General features: G+C 37.7%; 1 protein-coding gene across 1 annotated transcript; it reads right to left on the bottom strand.

Moving 5' to 3' along the window:
• Window positions 1-2,650: 2,650 nt before the first annotated feature.
• EMB1006 (Pentatricopeptide repeat (PPR) superfamily protein) lies at window positions 2,651-5,331 on the bottom strand. Its single transcript, XM_078990980.1, has 2 exons — window positions 4,333-5,331; window positions 2,651-4,230 (listed from the first exon to the last, which is right to left on the bottom strand). The coding sequence occupies exons 1-2, from the start codon at window positions 5,199-5,201 to the stop codon at window positions 2,910-2,912; spliced, it is 2,190 nt and encodes a 729-aa protein (XP_078847106.1). The 5' UTR covers window positions 5,202-5,331; the 3' UTR covers window positions 2,651-2,909.
• Between the last annotated feature and the right edge of the window lie 12,469 nt (window positions 5,332-17,800).

Genomic DNA, 17,800 nt, shown 5'->3' with positions numbered 1-17,800 from the left:
TAACTACCTCCTGCTCGCTATCGGGTCCTTCGCCCCGTGATAATCTAGATCTCTACATGCCCAGAACTCCCTGAAGGTCAAAGAATGCGCCTCAACAAAGGCCACAATCTCTGTTCAAAAGACGCTCAACCGTTCATCTAGAATCTCCATAATACCCTCCTTAACCGTGCCAAAGATCACAAGAGTCTGCTTAAGGATATTGCGCGTAATCTCAGACGAAATGAACTCCATTGTCTGGTCATCTAGCTGCCTGGCTCCAGATCCTAAGTCCCAACCCTCCCCTATTCCAGAACTACCAACATATCTGCCTCGCAATGTCACCATACTGAAAATAGACCAAACAAACCATTAGAATGTGCATCAAAATATACATCGAGGGATCACAAACTCACAAGCTTCCTGGTTTCATCGCAACTCTCCCTGAATCAAGTATGGATCCTCTGCTTCCAATAGTACGAACCCATACTACCTTCCACATCTATATGTATTTTCCTCAAGGATTGCTTTGACTCCACCAAGTCACTTTATATTCATACAATCCCCCTCATAGATAAGGCTCCCAACACTAGATCCCATCCTAGGCTTTGCTAGGGTAAACTCCACACCACTCTCCGCCATCAGTAACCTGGTACAAAATCATCAGGTGGCAACAACCATCAAGTTTCACTGATATCGTGACTTAGTAACCTCCTTCGATCTCACTTACTTTCTCCCTCTAACGCTTTCTCTTTATTCCACTCATAGAGGAAGGATGTGTATCGGAAAAGAGACTTTGCGGGGAGGTTTAGGTTTATAGGGAGAATAAGAGAAGGAGGTGATAGATCTAGAAAGAAGAGGGTGTTCGTCATCCCTACCTTGAAGGCTCCTACAATCCGATTTCAAGAGGAGTTGTGATTTTTGGTACTTATTAGTCGATTAGGCTAAGGGATATGGTCACGACTAACCCACTAGAAAAGCGTTTCCGCCTATGCGTCATTTCATCCTTACTACATATTCACTACCAAAACACTAACCCTTGGAAATGGTTACCACTCCACATTATTTATTTATTTTTATTTTTACATGAGATTAAATACAAATAATAATGCTTAGCCAATCAAGTAAGAAAAATAAAAGAAAAGGTCAAAAGAGCTTAGCCAATCAAATGCAACGTCTTTCTCCATCTCCATGACCACTCCACATCGAACCCACCGGAGCCTAGGGCGGTGTTCACGAGTGACTTAGTGTGCCATATAGGAACTCACGCATGACTTGTCGCTCCATTCCGGATAGCCTTAAGAACGAAGATGCAGAGGTACACATGTCTGATCCAAGAATAAGCTTGTGATATCTTTTGTGGTTGTGAGCATGATCTTTGGGTTCCAAAAAATATATAAAAATTTAATTTAAAATGTCACATCATTAAAGTAACCGGTTTTCTGTATCAAGTCACATAATGGTATAACTGACAGAGAAAACTTTAATAACCTATTACACAAGAAAATAAAAATAAAAATAAAACCTAGAGTGACTAAATATGTAAATTCGCCAAATATGATTGTGTACAATAACAAACTAACAAACTAGCGGTTACCAAAATATTAAATACTCTTCAAGATAAGACAAAAGGGAACCACAAAATAAAGTCCTACCAAACAATAAAAATAATTCTGGTAATGTTACCCAACCCATTAGCAGTCAGTTACGAATTGGGCTTGTGATGATTTCATTAGGATATCAAGTCTTGTGCTACTTCTACCCGTCTTACGAAATGTCAGGGCTTATCAAACGTGTAACGTGCTCATTAATTCATTATGTTCAATTTCATGTTGGGACTTGTGGGCCATGGTAAACCTAGCCCAGCCCAAGCTATTGGAAGCTTAACACCTTTAAACAATATTGAAGACATTTCACTACAAGGGTATGTTACACGGTTGTTATCTGTGAAAAAGCATAATTATATTGCTATTATAGATAAGGAATTGTAAGTATGTTGAGGGTCAACTCTACCCTTTACAAAACTAAGCAAGGGCTTAGGGCCCCAATTTTAAAGCTTATTATTATTATTATTATTATTATTATTATTATTATATATATATATATATATATATATATATATATATATATATATATATATATAGGATTACAAAGACAAGTTGGAGCTTGGCCTTGTGGTAAAGTGCTGGTGTATTAAACTAAGGGTTTGAGCTTTGAATTTATTTGCTTACCTTTCATTTAAGTTATAAAACCGAATGGCCCCAATTTTTTGTTTGCTTAAAGCTCCAAATTGGTTGAACCGCCCCCAAGTATGTTGTTATATATGTGTAAAGAAATATAAGCACGTTGCTATTAAAGAATTCTATATTGCTATTATATGTAAAAAAAATAAGGAATTCTCTCTCTCTCTCTCTCTCTCTCTCTCTCTATATATATATATATATATATATATATATATATATATATATATATATATATATATATATATATATATATATATATATATATATATATATGTTGTTATGGGTAAAGAAATGTAACTACATTGCTATTGCTATTATGGTATAAAATAAAGTACATTGTTAATATTTGGTAGAAAGAGTATTGTGCATTGCTATTTCCCACTATTTACCCTATACAACTTTTCACATGATAATGTTGGGGACAATAATCATAATAAGAATCAAATTTAACCGCATTATGATTCAAATTTAGGAAGCATTACAACACCAGACTAGTAAACCAAGGCACAAATACCAAAAACAACAATTTCTTTACTAAATCTAAGTTCCTATGTAAACAAAATACATAAACAAAGAAAAAAGACCAAAACAACTATAGGTAAAAGACACTAACTCAACACTATATTAATGGGCTGATTATAGAAAATAACAATGTACATACAAAACATAACACAATCAAAGGTCAAGATCCTAAGATCGCCTACGCTCAACCGAATCCGAACCACTATCCCGAGACCATTTTTTCTTGTTCTTCCAAAACTCATCCTTTTTTGCTTTCTTCTTAATCTTAACCCAACCCAAATTACTACTTATTATCCCCATAATCGCACTCTTATCCTTCTTATTCTTAGTCACAGCCTTCACATCCAAAATCGCCCTTAACTTATGATACGATTTCGCATCCGGCACTTGCCCACTTTTCACCATTTGTTTATGATAATAAAACGCCCTCTTAAAATCCCTAACCCTAACATACGCATAAATCATAGTCGAATAAGTAATCGAATCCGGTTTCAACTTAAGCACCACCATCTCCTTCAACAACTGTGGCAGATTACTTTCACGCCCTCCTCGAGCATATGCATTTATCAACATATTATAAGTCATAACACTCGGATGCAAACCAATCTTCCCAAATTCAAATATCACATCCCGAGCCTCACTATACATTCCTTTTTTAGCAAATCCATCAACAAGAATGTTGAATGTCACACGCGTTCCTTCGATTCTATCACGAATCATATTTTTCCAAATTCTTGTTAAAGATTCGGCGTCACCCACACGCCGAAATGCATCGAGGAGAGCCGTGTAGGTTTCAATTGACGGTTTTACCCCTTCACGTAACATGTTTTGGAACGTGAGATCGGCTTTTTCATGCCACCCCGTGATTGAGTACGCGTGGATTAGAGCAGTGTAAGAATGTGATGTCGGTTTTATACCGAATTTTTTCATTTTCAAGAACGCGTTAGCAGCTAAATCGCTTGATTTTTGACGCCCATAAGCACTAATTAAACATGTGAATGATTTAACATCGGGGTGTAAACCGGTTTCTTCCATTTCGATCATGAGTTTTTCAATTACTTCTGGTTGCATTCTTCGACCGTATGCATCGATTAAAATGTTGTATGAGGCTGTTGTGGGTTGGATACCTTTGGATTTCATTTCTGCAAATAGACCTTCGGCTTCTTGAATTTGGTTTGATTTGCTGTATGCGTTCATGATTGTGTTGTAGATGATTGCATTTGAAGCGATTCCTTTTTTCTCCATTTCTAATTGGATGATTAGGGCTTCTTTCTTTAAACCCTCGTCACAGAAGGGCTTTATAAGAGCACCCATCACTTCTAAACTCCATTTGAGTCCTCTCATGTTCAACATCTCGAAAAACTCCCATGCATCTTTGGCGCTGTTGCCTTTTCTTCTCATGATTGTGATCATTATTGAGCATGTGACATGATCTGGTTCTATGTTGTGGGTTTCCATCATCTCAAACAATCTCCAAGCATCATCATACCTAAAAAAAAACCCAAAATTACAGTATAAAAAAGAAAAACCCAAAATCTATTCTATGCTATGAAAGTATGAAACGATGAATTTAGAAAAGAAAAATGAATACCTTCCACAAACAGAAAGGGCTGAAATCGCGGAATTATATACATGAACTTGCTTGAATTCGATGGAATTTGGTAAATTATTGAATAAAATCATTATCTTGTCACCCATTTTAGCTCTTCCTAACACAGGAAATAAAGCTGTATACGCCCAGGGTGTAACCAATGAAGGCTCTTGTAGATTCATCCATTCCAAGAAATATAAACTACACATTGTTAATCCCTCTTCCTGACCCATCAACCCTAGCACTTGTACACAATCTCTTTCACTTAATTTCCCTTCAAACGGAGCTAAAACCTCACCCAAAGTCACATTCTCGGGTAAATTCCTGGCAATTTTAAGAAGTTCGTTGATATAATTACTTCCATTACTAACCTCATTCACAAGCGCCCCGCTTTCTTCATATTCTGTTTCGGATTCAGTAATATTGATATCTGGGGTTCCGTGTTCTTCTATTTCAGATTCAGGTTGTTCAGGTTCGGTGTTGGTGTTGGTGATGGTGGGGGAGAGATGCCAGGAAGAGCGGCGGTTTTTCTGGAGAGTGAATTTGCCTTCGAGGGGAGGGTCTGGGTTTTGAGAAGATGTTTGTAATTTGAAGAATTTATGAATTGGGTCGGTGATTGATTCATCTTTTTCGGGTGGGGTTTCTGTATGTGAGTTGTTTTGTTCTTGTTCTTGTTCTTGGAGGAAAGGAAGGAAGATTGAGACGGAAGAAGATGGAGGAGGGTTTTGATTCGGAGGAGAAACAGCAGAGATTCGGACGCGTTTTTTGAGCCTAGATTGAAAGGTTTCATGGAGGTGAAACCGAGAGGAGGAGGGTGAGAGACCGAAGAATGTTGAGGGTAAAGAATGGTGGTTGAGGCAGACGGACATGTTTTCTCCCAGCTTAGAACTCCAACAATTTGAAAGATGAGAACCGAAAATTGTAATACCTATAACACATACATTCCAAGTATGCAACAGTTAGAAACCAAGAATGTTGAATTAAGTTCAAAATTATGTGTGTGTTATTTATTCCATAAATAACAAAGATTGAATTCCAAAACCAATTCAAATGTTGTATTGCAAAATTATTCGGTATGAATTGTTAAATCATCCATGAATAACTCAAAAGACTTGTTTCATAATGTTGTGAAACAAGTATTTTGTTTTATTATGATGTACAATTGACACCCTACAATGTAAAGCTCACTAATCCACATCTACCTAAAATCATCTTAACACCTCCAACTCATCACATCCCTACTTACCCACACCCACTTTCAATTCCCCCCCCCCCCCCCCCCCCCCACCACACACACACACATACACCTACCCTACAACCGCTACCGTTTTCTAAAAATGATGACCGATATACAAATACACATCTAAAAATGTCTTTTAATTTTCTAAAATTGAAAATGAAAAATAAATAAGTTTTAACTAAACTCGTTTTCTAAATTTTTCAATGAAAACTAAAACGGAAAACGAAAACTGAAAAGGGAAAACGAAAAACAGAAAATGAAAACTGTTTTTCCGTAACTAAACGCGACCTTAGGGTTTTAAGCTGATAGAAGAACACACAAACACACACATACACAAAAATCAGATGAAATCGAATCTATTGTTCTATATACCTTATGATTTCAGTTTCACCAACAAAATAAAACCATGGATTCGATTGTGATGAAATCGATTATGTAGAATGCCGATTACAACCTTCCAAACTGCACTAGATTTTGTTTTTGGATTTTCTTTGCAATTTCCAATAATAAAAATAAGATGTGAGATTCACGGGACTAGCTGTCACGTTGCTTCTTCATTGATGATGTTTGGGTGGAAGGAAAAAGGAAAGTGGATTATGATGGTGGGTAGCGGTGGGAGGCGCAATTCTTAAGAAAAATGGAAGGCGGTGGTTAAGGGTAGTGGTGGAAGCAATAGGTAAGGGCAGAGGTGGTAGTATCCATGGATGTTTAATTTCTTTTACTTAATTTTTATATTCATTTTTATTTGATTATTTTTTTTTTTTGGGACAACACAATCATCCTAATATATTCTATAAAAATTCATTCATCTGACCACTATCATACATAAACTGGGTCAAAAATCACATGTTGAGTTATACAAATAATAGCTAAAAAGAATAACAACGTAACATCAACTTAAAAAACAATAAACTAAAAACAATTTAATCGACATTATATTTGGATTTTTAAATTATTATTGGGTAATTTTGATTTTATATGACAATTGTATGTTTTTATAATTATTCAGAAATTTCATCCATCACAGTATTGAACAACAGGTTAATATTATCATTTTTCATCATTCAACACAGTCAATCAGATGTACAATCAAACAACATGGTTTCTTTCCCAGTCAGAAAACTTTCTCATACAACACTTTCCTAGACAGCACTTTCCCGGACAGAAACTATCAAACGGGACCTTAGAATCTCTCAATAGGTAAGAAGCAAAAATGGTGTAAATCAAAAACTCCATGCTAATTATTATTATTAATAACAAAGGTGCGTGAATAATTGTTTTGATACTCACAACCCTCGAACTTTGCATCACAACCATTCTAATTCGATATTTATAGGTTTTTTTTTTTTTTTTTTTTTTTTTTTTTTTTTTTTTTTTTTTTGCGTTTATCGACCTACACCACAACTACATCTACATCTTCAACCCGCTTCTCCAGACCGTGTATCCTTCTAGAAACTCCACTTCTCCGTCTTTGTGTATAACTGTATTACCTATGATCTTCAACTTCGTTTATAAGTGTTAGCATTCTCCATTTAATGTACCCATAAATTCCCCTATAAATAACCGATTAAAAACAAAAGGTCTATGCTTTTTTCTTGCGATTTCCTCATATTCTTCTACAATTTTCGTTGGGTAATGGGTTTCTTTTATAGGGTTCATTATTTGTTACAGAATCGAAGGTACACAACGTCTGATTTCAATGACTTTTGGTTGATTGATCGAGTTCGGTTTTGAAGTCAAAGGACTATTGAAAGATTTTCTTAATTCTGATTTCTCCTTTAAAATCATTGATCATGAAACATCGATCAACAGGATTTTAGTGGGTTTAATTTCCACTTCCATTCATTTTTTTGTACTTCATTATGGTTTATTCTTGAGTTTATTTGGTTCATATTTCATGGCATGGGGTAGAGAAAAGAAAATGAAGATATGTAGTTTATTATCCAAGTCTGGAAATATATAAGAGGGCCTAAAGAAAAAAGGAAGAAAAAGAAAAAGAATTTAAAGATGTTCTAATGAAATATTTGTTTGGTTGAGGGATTCCTAATGAATGTTGTTTATGTGCATGATTCTCAAAAGGGTTGACATATATACTTTTGAATCACATCTTATCAAGTCACTCTATAGTGATAGGTTGAATGGTTGTGAAAGTTTGTATTGATCAGATACACTTCAAGTATAAAGACAAAAGTGAAACTTAATCTAAGAAAATAAAGAATAATAGCTAAATAACACAGAGAGTTCTTCAAATTGATCTTTCACCAAGAAATGGTTTTGTCTTCACCAAGAAGACGCGTTGTCATGAAGACGATTGACACAAAATCGAACTCTCTACATTAAAGTTTACACTAATGTAGATTATATACTAATCTATACATATGAATCCCATGATTTAAGGGAATGTATCTTATCTATACTAAGAACTAATCTTCAAAACAAAGATACAAGATCTCCTATCTATTTTATACTTATCTATATTGTTACCTAATATACAAAAGATTACACTGAATAACTATACTATATGTTGACGCCGATAACCTTGATATGTTGTCACCGGTAGTAAAGTAGACGATGATGTTGACAGATGCGTAGAGTGTTTGACTCATCAGATCATAAGGTGTGATCTTACAATCTCCCATATCTGATGATGTCAAAACTAATCTTCTAATGAATTCTTTAGCTTAAGCTTCCCCTAAGAGTAAGATTGAAAACTTCAAGTTCTTCATCTTTTTAAAGTTCTTCAACTTTTAATGAATGATCCCCCTGAGAAGATGACTTTCCATTTATAATTGTCAAGTTCTATGAGTTTCTTCAGCTTTAGCTAGTTTATCCCTCTTTTTGACATAAGAAGAAAGATAGAACTGGAGGAGAAGACCAGAGTATCAGAGTTGCAGCTTGCATTCTAAGAGGATTATGATATGTCTTGATAGTGTGGGCATAAACTACCATTCATTGCCATAGTATTACGAAATTTCATCAACGTGTGGTTTCATACGCTGACTCATTAATCAATTTTATTAGAAGAAAAAGGGCAAGAGTGGTATGTTGCATGTAATACATTTCGATATGAAATGTACCCATCAACACAAATTTTTCAAATTCTCATCAGTTTCTGGTATCATACGTTGAATCATGAAATTCTAAAGAATAAAATATAGAGAGAATGGATTGTTTCAATTATGCTGAGGTGAAATCAGCGTAAATCATTAACAAAGAACCCATCAGCAAGAAATGGTTTAATTCTTGCATCATAGAGTTTTAGTTGCAGTCTAGAATCAAAGATTCTTCGTTAACTCATAATGATATCATGTTATACCTCAGACTAGGGGTTAGGAACATAAACAACCCTTTGTTATTTAAGACCAGACAAGTAACTCTTTTGTTGATGACTGTGCAATCAGTGTAAGCCATTGGGTTATGATCAATGTTTCAGCAAAACATGAGACTTGATGCATACGACAAGCATGCTTCCAATGACAAGATCAGGTAAGGTAGTTAACTAAAGATAAACACCCAATCCTTTCTATCGATTTTTTTATTTGGATCATGAAATCTCACTTAGAGAGTTTAGACAATACTAGACAGTCAATGAGAGGGGGTGACTCAATGTTCTCAGCATATGGTCTCGTTGTTAAGAAAATTATAGAGATTTAGTTACATACAACAGCATGTTTCTAGGGATAATGATGTGTCAAAAGTTGCATACTAGGCTTAAAATAGCCTCCATCAGATTCCCTTAGAAAATAATATACAAATACAAACAAAAGAGTTAGTCAAACAAGAGAGTATTCTAAACAGCGAAATATGTGCAGCGGGGATGAGCAACAGGCTGAAACCGGACTGGACCGACCCGAAGACCGAAAATCATGAATTACCTTACCCGAAAAGTGGATCGTTTTTTGGTGTATCGGGTCCGGGTTTGGTCCGGTCCAGTTCCGGGTACTAAACCGGGTTTCGGGTTTTGGACCGAATTATACTTTCGCAGTGTTGTTTACGGTTTCGATCCGGTCTTGTTTCGGGTAACAAACTAAGTTTTGTATCTTTGCTGTTAACAGTTTCGGGTTTTGTTTGTAATATTACTCTCTAGTCTTTATCATACTATTTCAAGTTATAATCTTACTACGTAATATCCATCATTTGTATTTTTGTTGTTTGCACAATTTGAATAAAAATACATAAGTGAAGATGAATGAAAAGGTAATAAGTAGCAAACCAAATTTACCAAAATATTATTGGACCAAAATAGTAATAACCAAACTATCATTGTACCAAACTAATAATAACCATGTACTAAACCAAATTACCATTATACCAAATCAAACAACTTATGAAAAAAAAAACAATTAAACTTCAATCGGCTTCTTTCCATTCCATCTGTCTTCTTTTTTCTCCATACCCTCTTCAATCTCTATATAATTAACACCAAAGCATAATGAGCATCTAAATTTGTTAACAAACAACAAATAAATAAAAGATTATTTAAATTTACTACCCAACACTATGTCATCATCCTTCAATATGTCTTCATCATCATCATTGATGGGTTTACGTGATTTTATTACCCAATCTTGGGTATATACTAAAGCTTCAACAATCGGCGTATTCAAACGTGTTCTATACTCATCTAGAACTCGACTGCAAGTACTAAAAGCGAATTCCGACGCCAATGTCGTCACTTGTATGTATAGAATATCTAACAACAAACCATCATAAAATTATAAATATAGTAATTTATAACTTAACTAAAAGAAAATGAAGTTAAATAGTAGAATTACCTTTTGCCATACAAGCGACGATCGGAAAACGCAATGCATTTTTTTCCACCAATCTAGGATGTTGAAATATTATCAAAAGTCACTCTAGGTTCATTTAAATATCTTCTCAATTCGTTTTCGATTGTCGTCAACATGTCTCCTTGTCCCATCAAGAAAGCGTCCAAAAAATCGTTACCCATATCACAACTTACAACTTTTTTTATTTTTTGAGACGAACCTATATTTGCATATTTTTCTTTATAGGTTTTAAATAAATTTTCCATTCTTTATTCAATTTCCCGCACCGTAGACATCGTCTTTAATTTTATGGTGCTACCCAACAATATGTTTTCTTTCATTCTCGTGTTTTCGATCATCTTCTTGATTATAGCTGATAAAAAGATGGACTTCATTTGGGGGTCCAATAATACGACAAAACATGTGAAATCATTCAAATTTTCTATTGAACCCCAATACTTGTTGTATTTGGTATGCATGTCCAGGATCATATGACAAAGATGCACTTTTGTTGAATATGTTTCTAGATGTTGGTCAACATCTATAATTTCCCGGAAAACAGTTTGTACCAACGGTTTTGATGAAGCCGACAACATCTCCGTTTTTGTTTTGAACTTTTCTAGAAACATTATAACATTTTCTATCACTTCGAAATCGGTACGATACGAGATTCTACTTACATCACGTGCAAATGAGGTGTCTACAAAAAAATACAAACTCATTATCATTAGAACACATAAAAAATGCACTTTTTAATAAAGAAAAAAACTGCACTTTATTTCATAAAAAAACGCTATTAGTAAAAAAAAACTATTAATAAAAAAATTGTACTTAATTTTATTAATTTAAAAAAAAAAACAACAACAACAAAATTGCACTCTAACAACACTATTTAAAAGTAAAAATTAAAAAAAAAATGCAATTTTTATTAAAAAAAACTGCATTTTTAAAAAACAACACTTTATTTTATAAAAAACAACAACAAAACTCCACTCTAACAACATCATTTATTAAAAAAAAAAACCAACAATTTTTACAAAAAAAAAAAATGTATTTTTAACCAAAAAAAAAAAGCAGCATTTTTAACATAAAAACTGCATTTTTTAACAAAAAACATCAATATTAATAAAAAAAAAACTACACTTTAAAAGCATTTATTTATAAGAAATAACAAAAAAAAACATTTTTACCTTTAACTTCATATTAAAAAAAAAACATCTTTTCAGTTCAAAGCACTCTTCAACAACTTGAATGTCGAATTCCACCTCGTTGGACACTCTCCACATAAAAACTTATCCCCTTCTAAGTTGGAATCCTTCATACATTTTTTAAACTTCCTAATTCTAGAGGTTAAATGTCTAATGTATTTCACCGCTCTTTGAACACATGACACATGAGTATTGTGATATTTTAACTCATCTTTCACAATTAAGTTTAAAATATGAGCCACACATCTAACGTGAAAAGTTTTCCACCTTTATACAAGTTGGGAAGTTTGTTAGTCAAGAATTCCAATGCTTTGTCATTTGTAGTAGCATTGTCCACACTTATAGCCATCACATTTTTTATCCCCCACTCATATATGCATTCAAGTAACAACGTCCCACGTCTTCCCCCACATTAGTATCTATTGGTCTACAATTTAAAATCCTTTTATGCATGACCCAATCATCATCTATGAAGTGCCCCGTAACAACCATGTAATTCATTTTTTGACATGATGAAGTCCAACTATCGATTGTCAAGTGTATCATATTGTGTGGATTAGCGAAGAAAGTTAACCACTTCTTCCTTTCATCAACATAAAACTTGGCAACATCACGGCTAATTTTATGCCTAGATGGTATTTTGACTTTCCCGTTTAGAGCATTTGTGTACTCTATAAAAGCTTCATTTTCCACAAATTTAAACGGAAGTTCACCTACAACAAATAGGTTTAGCATAGTTTTTTTAATCTTGTCTTCATCGTGTTTCCATACGGTGACACTAGTACCATCCCCAAAAGGTTGTTTTTTAAATTGTAAAGTAATTTGTCCTTTAATACTATCCGGATTTTGTTGGCAATTGTTTGCATGTCTAAGTAAGCTAGAAGTTTCGTTTATGTTTACATCAGAATTAAAGACTTTAAAGCAATGCTTACATCTAGATTTATTGGTTTTCTTTCATCTTCGTCCATAACCACTTCCACCGAATCCCAACATTTTGACCTTTTTTTGTGGTGCCCGTTTTCTTTTTCTTTTTTCTTTGGCAATGCGGTGTTATCTTCAATTTTTATGTCTCCTTTGTCGGTATCAACAACATCATCATCAATAATATGTGGGGTGATATCAACAAAGACATCATCATCCTTCAATACAATAAAGTAAAAACAATTACTTAAGCATTAAACATAAGGCATTCGAGAATCAAAAATCAACAATTTAACATTAGTCGTTTGTAACACCGTAAATTTCAAGACAAATTTTTCATTTAAAATAATCATTTTACTCTTAGAAACACTTGTTTAAAATCTTATTCATAGTCGATTTACAAAACATAACTCCATTTTCACTTGCATAGAAAACCAAGATCCTCCAAAATATGACTCTTTCTCTGGTGTGTACAATCAAGCCGGTGCCGTCCCGTGATACTGAAAGAAACCTGTAAAACATCAAACAAAACACTGTAAGCACGAAGCTTAGTGAGTTCCCCAAAATACCACACATAACACATATTAGCCACTCGAGGCTATAACTCTGTGGGTCCGTGCACCCAAACTTTGTGAACCCTCAGGTTCTAACTCTGGGAACCTTCCGGTTCCAACTCTATAAACATGCACAACATAAATCACATAGAAATAATGCAGTACAACACATCACGTACATATAGCATACAAATACTCTAATCACATAACTCTGGTTACCTACTCAAGGTAAAGTATAGTGAGAAGACTCACCTGGCAAGCAGAAAGCAGATATCCCCACACTTGAATCTCGAACTCGCCACCGCCTAACACGTAAGGCAAATACTCTCATGAATATAACTCTCGAGGCTAGAATAAATCCTCTCATAACACCCTCTTATGGGTAAAAGACTATTTTACCTCTCTCTTGGCCCAAAGGCCACATCGCTGTCCAAACCCTAAAACTCAACAGCCAACCCTTGGTCGAAATCAAAGTCCTCAGTCTAGGTCAACCCTTGACTGACTCTACTCGCCGAGTCAACCCTGTGACTCGTCGAGTTCCCATAATCAGAACTTCCCCATATCGCGACTCAACTCGTCGAGTCACCACGAGACTCGCCGAGTCCCACAACTCTGAGTCCACTCACACCCAACTCACCGAGTCATCCCTTGACTCACCGATTCTCGACTCAATCAGGAAATATTTGGGACTCTTCGTCAAGACTCGTTGAGTCCAAGAACAGACTCGCCGAGTCTACGGCTATCTTCAACCTACTCGCCGAGTTGTTCATACAACTCGCCGAGTTCTAGGCCATCTTCATCCAACTCGTCGAGTCCACCCATGTGACTCGCCGAGTACCGCCGGTCTGAATACATTCCGAAGCATTCCAGGCCATGCAACTGCTCCAAGACATAGATCTAGCCTCCTACCACTCATCCATCACGTAAAGTGGCAAACTTTACGTGAATCCAAAGAGATCTAAGCCGTTTGCACATTGGGGCTAGGGTTTGGGACATGCAAGCTTCACTAAACACTCCAACATAGGGACTTTCATGCTCTTTGATTCTTCTCCCTTCCAGATCTGAGGTAGCAACCTCAGATCTAACCTCTAGACTTCCCATTTCATCCATAGACAATTTCTCACAAACCCCAAAATGAAGAAACAACATAATCAACAGGTCAAAAACGAGATACTACCTCTAAGTGATGCCCCAACTGCAATGCAATTCGAATCCAAGCAAAGCCCCTTGCTCCAAGCCTTCAATCTTCCCAAAATTCCTTCAACCATTACTTCTCCAAGCTCCAATCCACTCAAAAATGGTGCTTCTCCGCGATTTAGGGTTTTCTGGGGCTCAAGGGGTGATAAAGAGGCTGGGAGGAAGACATAATGATCATTATATAAGGCTCAACCCCGAGAATTAGGGTTTTCTCCACTCAGCGCCTACTCGCCGAGTCCAATACACTGACTCGCCGAGTCCACACATGGACTCGCTGAGTCGCTCTTTCCCAATTTACTCTTTTAGCCCTTCAACTCTACTCTTGATATTTCGGGATGTTACAATTCTCCCCCGCTTAAATTAGGCTTCGCCCTCGAAGCCTACAGTAACTCAACTCCAGAATTACTCCCACAACGTGCCACCTGGCCTTAATCGGACCAGATCTCACAAGGCATACCCATCGAAACTCGAACACACTTTCCCTTTCCTTACGGTGTCCTGACCATTGTCTCGAACCGGGCACCGGATGCACCCTCTGATGACCACACACATCGATCCGAGAATTACCCATGAAGTATCACTGCCCCAAATCTCAACAATCACTCGACCCATAAGGGTTAGAAGACATGAACCATCGGATCCCCGATTCGAATCCCTCTCTATCCAATCCGTGACGACGGAAAGACCCACTCTTAAATCCCAGAGCAACTCCCATGAGTCCTCTTCTTGCAATCACACACCCATGCCGCACCAACCTTCGCATTCTCGGGTTAGGAAAACCCGTCACAATGATGGCGTCTCTAACATCCCCAGGAGAAACCACCACTACGCACACAGCCCTCGATCAGAATCAAGTTGGGAGTCCCAGACTCCATCCCTACATCCATCCTGAGACTCTTGGCTCTACACCCGCGGAATCCTTCTGCGTCCTCAGCAGACATCCCATCATGATGTCATTCCATACCACTGTCACAGACACAGTGTTCGACCACCATACTCCAAATCATCCATTCTCACTACAACTTTCACTTCCACGAATCAACACTTTCCCCAGTAAATGAGGATCCAACACTTCCTCCCATACAACAGCACAAAGGGTGGCATACCAATGCACTAATGATGGCTGTTGAAATAGGATAACTCAACCAAGGATAAATACGTGCCGCAACACCCTCCGAAATCTAATACACATGCCCGAAGCATGTCTTTGAGCGTCTGAATCGTTCACTCCCTCTGAGGTGTCCTCCGACATCATCAGGATAAGCTCTAGCTCATCACATATCCCTCTTCGAGACTGAGCACCAGGTCAGCTTTTGACTCCACAGCTGAGCCTCCAAAGGTCACCCAAATCATGATCCAAATATCCCACTAACTTCCTCCCCGTGACCACTATCCCGGCCCCGTGACACGCAAGTCACGAAATTCTCTTTTCCTTATGCAAGAAAGTACAATCCAACCGAGGATCGTCTCCACTCTGGTTTCTGCTGCGCATATCCCTTTCCATCTCACCACATTCCCTGACAGAGACGGGGACCCCAGTCTCGCCCCCGGTCCAACATCCAGGCTCCAAAAACTCAATACTAGGGCTACTCAAGCCCAAAACTCTTCCACATCATACACTGATCGGAGAACATTCCATCATCACACTCTCTTGCCATCTAGTGAGCACTACGACTCCCCGCGGTATCACAACACCCTCTGACTAGTGAGTACTACGGCTCCCCGCAGTATCACAACACCCTCTGACTAGTGAGTACTACGGCTCCCCGCAGTATCACAACACCCTCTAACTAGTGAGTACTACGGCTCCCCGCAGTATCACAACACCCTCTGACTCCACTAGCTCGTGCTCCACAGACTATCATAGGCGGCTACCCATACTCGTCTCGAATATTCATCACAGACTCTGGAGGCAATCGTCATAACAGATGCCCACCCTTGCGAAGATCCACTCTCCCAAGTAATCTCCCTGGATGCCCATACTCGAAGGGCTATCACTAGTTCCATAGATACCTGATATACCACAAGTCGTCTCAACTCAAGATTCACGAATAACTTCGAAATAAAGATATCAATACCCGGATACCTCGGAACACCCCCACCGATCATCACAAGATCCTGCCACAACCACAGGTTTCCTGCCCCAAGCACCATATAGATGCAATAATACATTCCCTCTTAACCCCATAACTAGATCTTCATTTTTCCCAAGTTGCAACTTCGGTGTATTCAATTTCCCAACTGCAATACGAAGAAACGCTAACGCTACGAAATACGCTGATAATTCTCCGAAACCCTTTTTCCCGCCACTCAAAACCCAAACAAGGATACGCATACCGACCCGGGAGTTGGCTGCCCAATCATTCTTTATCTACTTGCCCCAACACTGACCAATACTAGATTCCTGACTAATAAACACCTGTCGTGGAGACATTTATCCTTCTCAAACAAGTACTTCCCGCATTAACTCACTCCGACCCCTTTCCTCGATCACCGACATCTCTGGTCTCATGATTTCTTACCGCATATCTCTATACTCCACTTATAACTGCTCCTGACAAATCTCTGCTTCTTACATACGGCACCCGGTTCTCCCCACTTAGGGTTCAAACCGTCACCAAATAGCACACAACTATTCCATAACTATATTCTCCAGCAAAATCGCACCTGCCCCCGTAAAGTGCTACACAACGCCCGATAATCCCCCTTACGGAAATGAATTGACTTCATATACTTTGAACCTCTGATGAACTCCTCAAGAACTTCTCGTCACGTCTGCCTCTAGTCGTTCCAAATATCTTACCAATCTAGTACCAACAAATCAACTGCTCAATAACATCCCTGGCTCATAGACTGAACCATAAAATCACCGTACCCCTCACCTCAACTCATCAACCAACGCTCCAACGCCGGGATCACCCCACGAACAAGGACCCACTCCCATATTCAACACCCCATGGATAGAAAACTCTCTGCACCGCTAAACTCGACTGAACTCCTCACTGATACCATTACCATACACCCGACTATACTCAATTAGGTATAGCGTGGCCCTCGACTATCTTAGTCCCAACTGACTATCTGCTCATGATAGATCACTGCCTCGCGGCACACATGTTACCTGATACTCTGGGGGGAAATCATCATCAATGACGACCTACAGGGTTTACCCCTAAACCCAAAACCAAAACATCATGCTTCTCATATTCTCACACTTACATAATTAGTACCTCCCCGATCATAGGAGGTGACATCTCCTTTATCGACTGATCACTCAACTCAGATCGAAATTCTCCCTTCCACTGACTCCTTACTAGAATACTCTGAGGGACTCTCGATCTCCCTCTCAAGGGACGCCTCTTCGAACTTACTCATGACCGAATAACCGGAGAACCACAAACATCATTCACTACGAACCATGGTACTCCTTCCACGACATCTCTTCTCAATATGCCCCGATGTATGGTACCCTAACCATGACATCACTCCCCAATTCGCTCCGATGTATGGTACCCGAACCATAACATCACTCCTCAATCCGCCCTGATGTATGGTACCCGAACCATAACATCACTC

Source organism: Lactuca saligna, chromosome 4, assembly GCF_052625555.1.
Source record: "Lactuca saligna cultivar CGN05327 chromosome 4, ASM5262555v1, whole genome shotgun sequence".
NCBI classification, from domain to species: Eukaryota; Viridiplantae; Streptophyta; class Magnoliopsida; order Asterales; family Asteraceae; genus Lactuca; species Lactuca saligna.
Note: the sequence above shows the minus strand (reverse complement) of the source record. Positions and strands in the feature narration are given on the sequence as shown.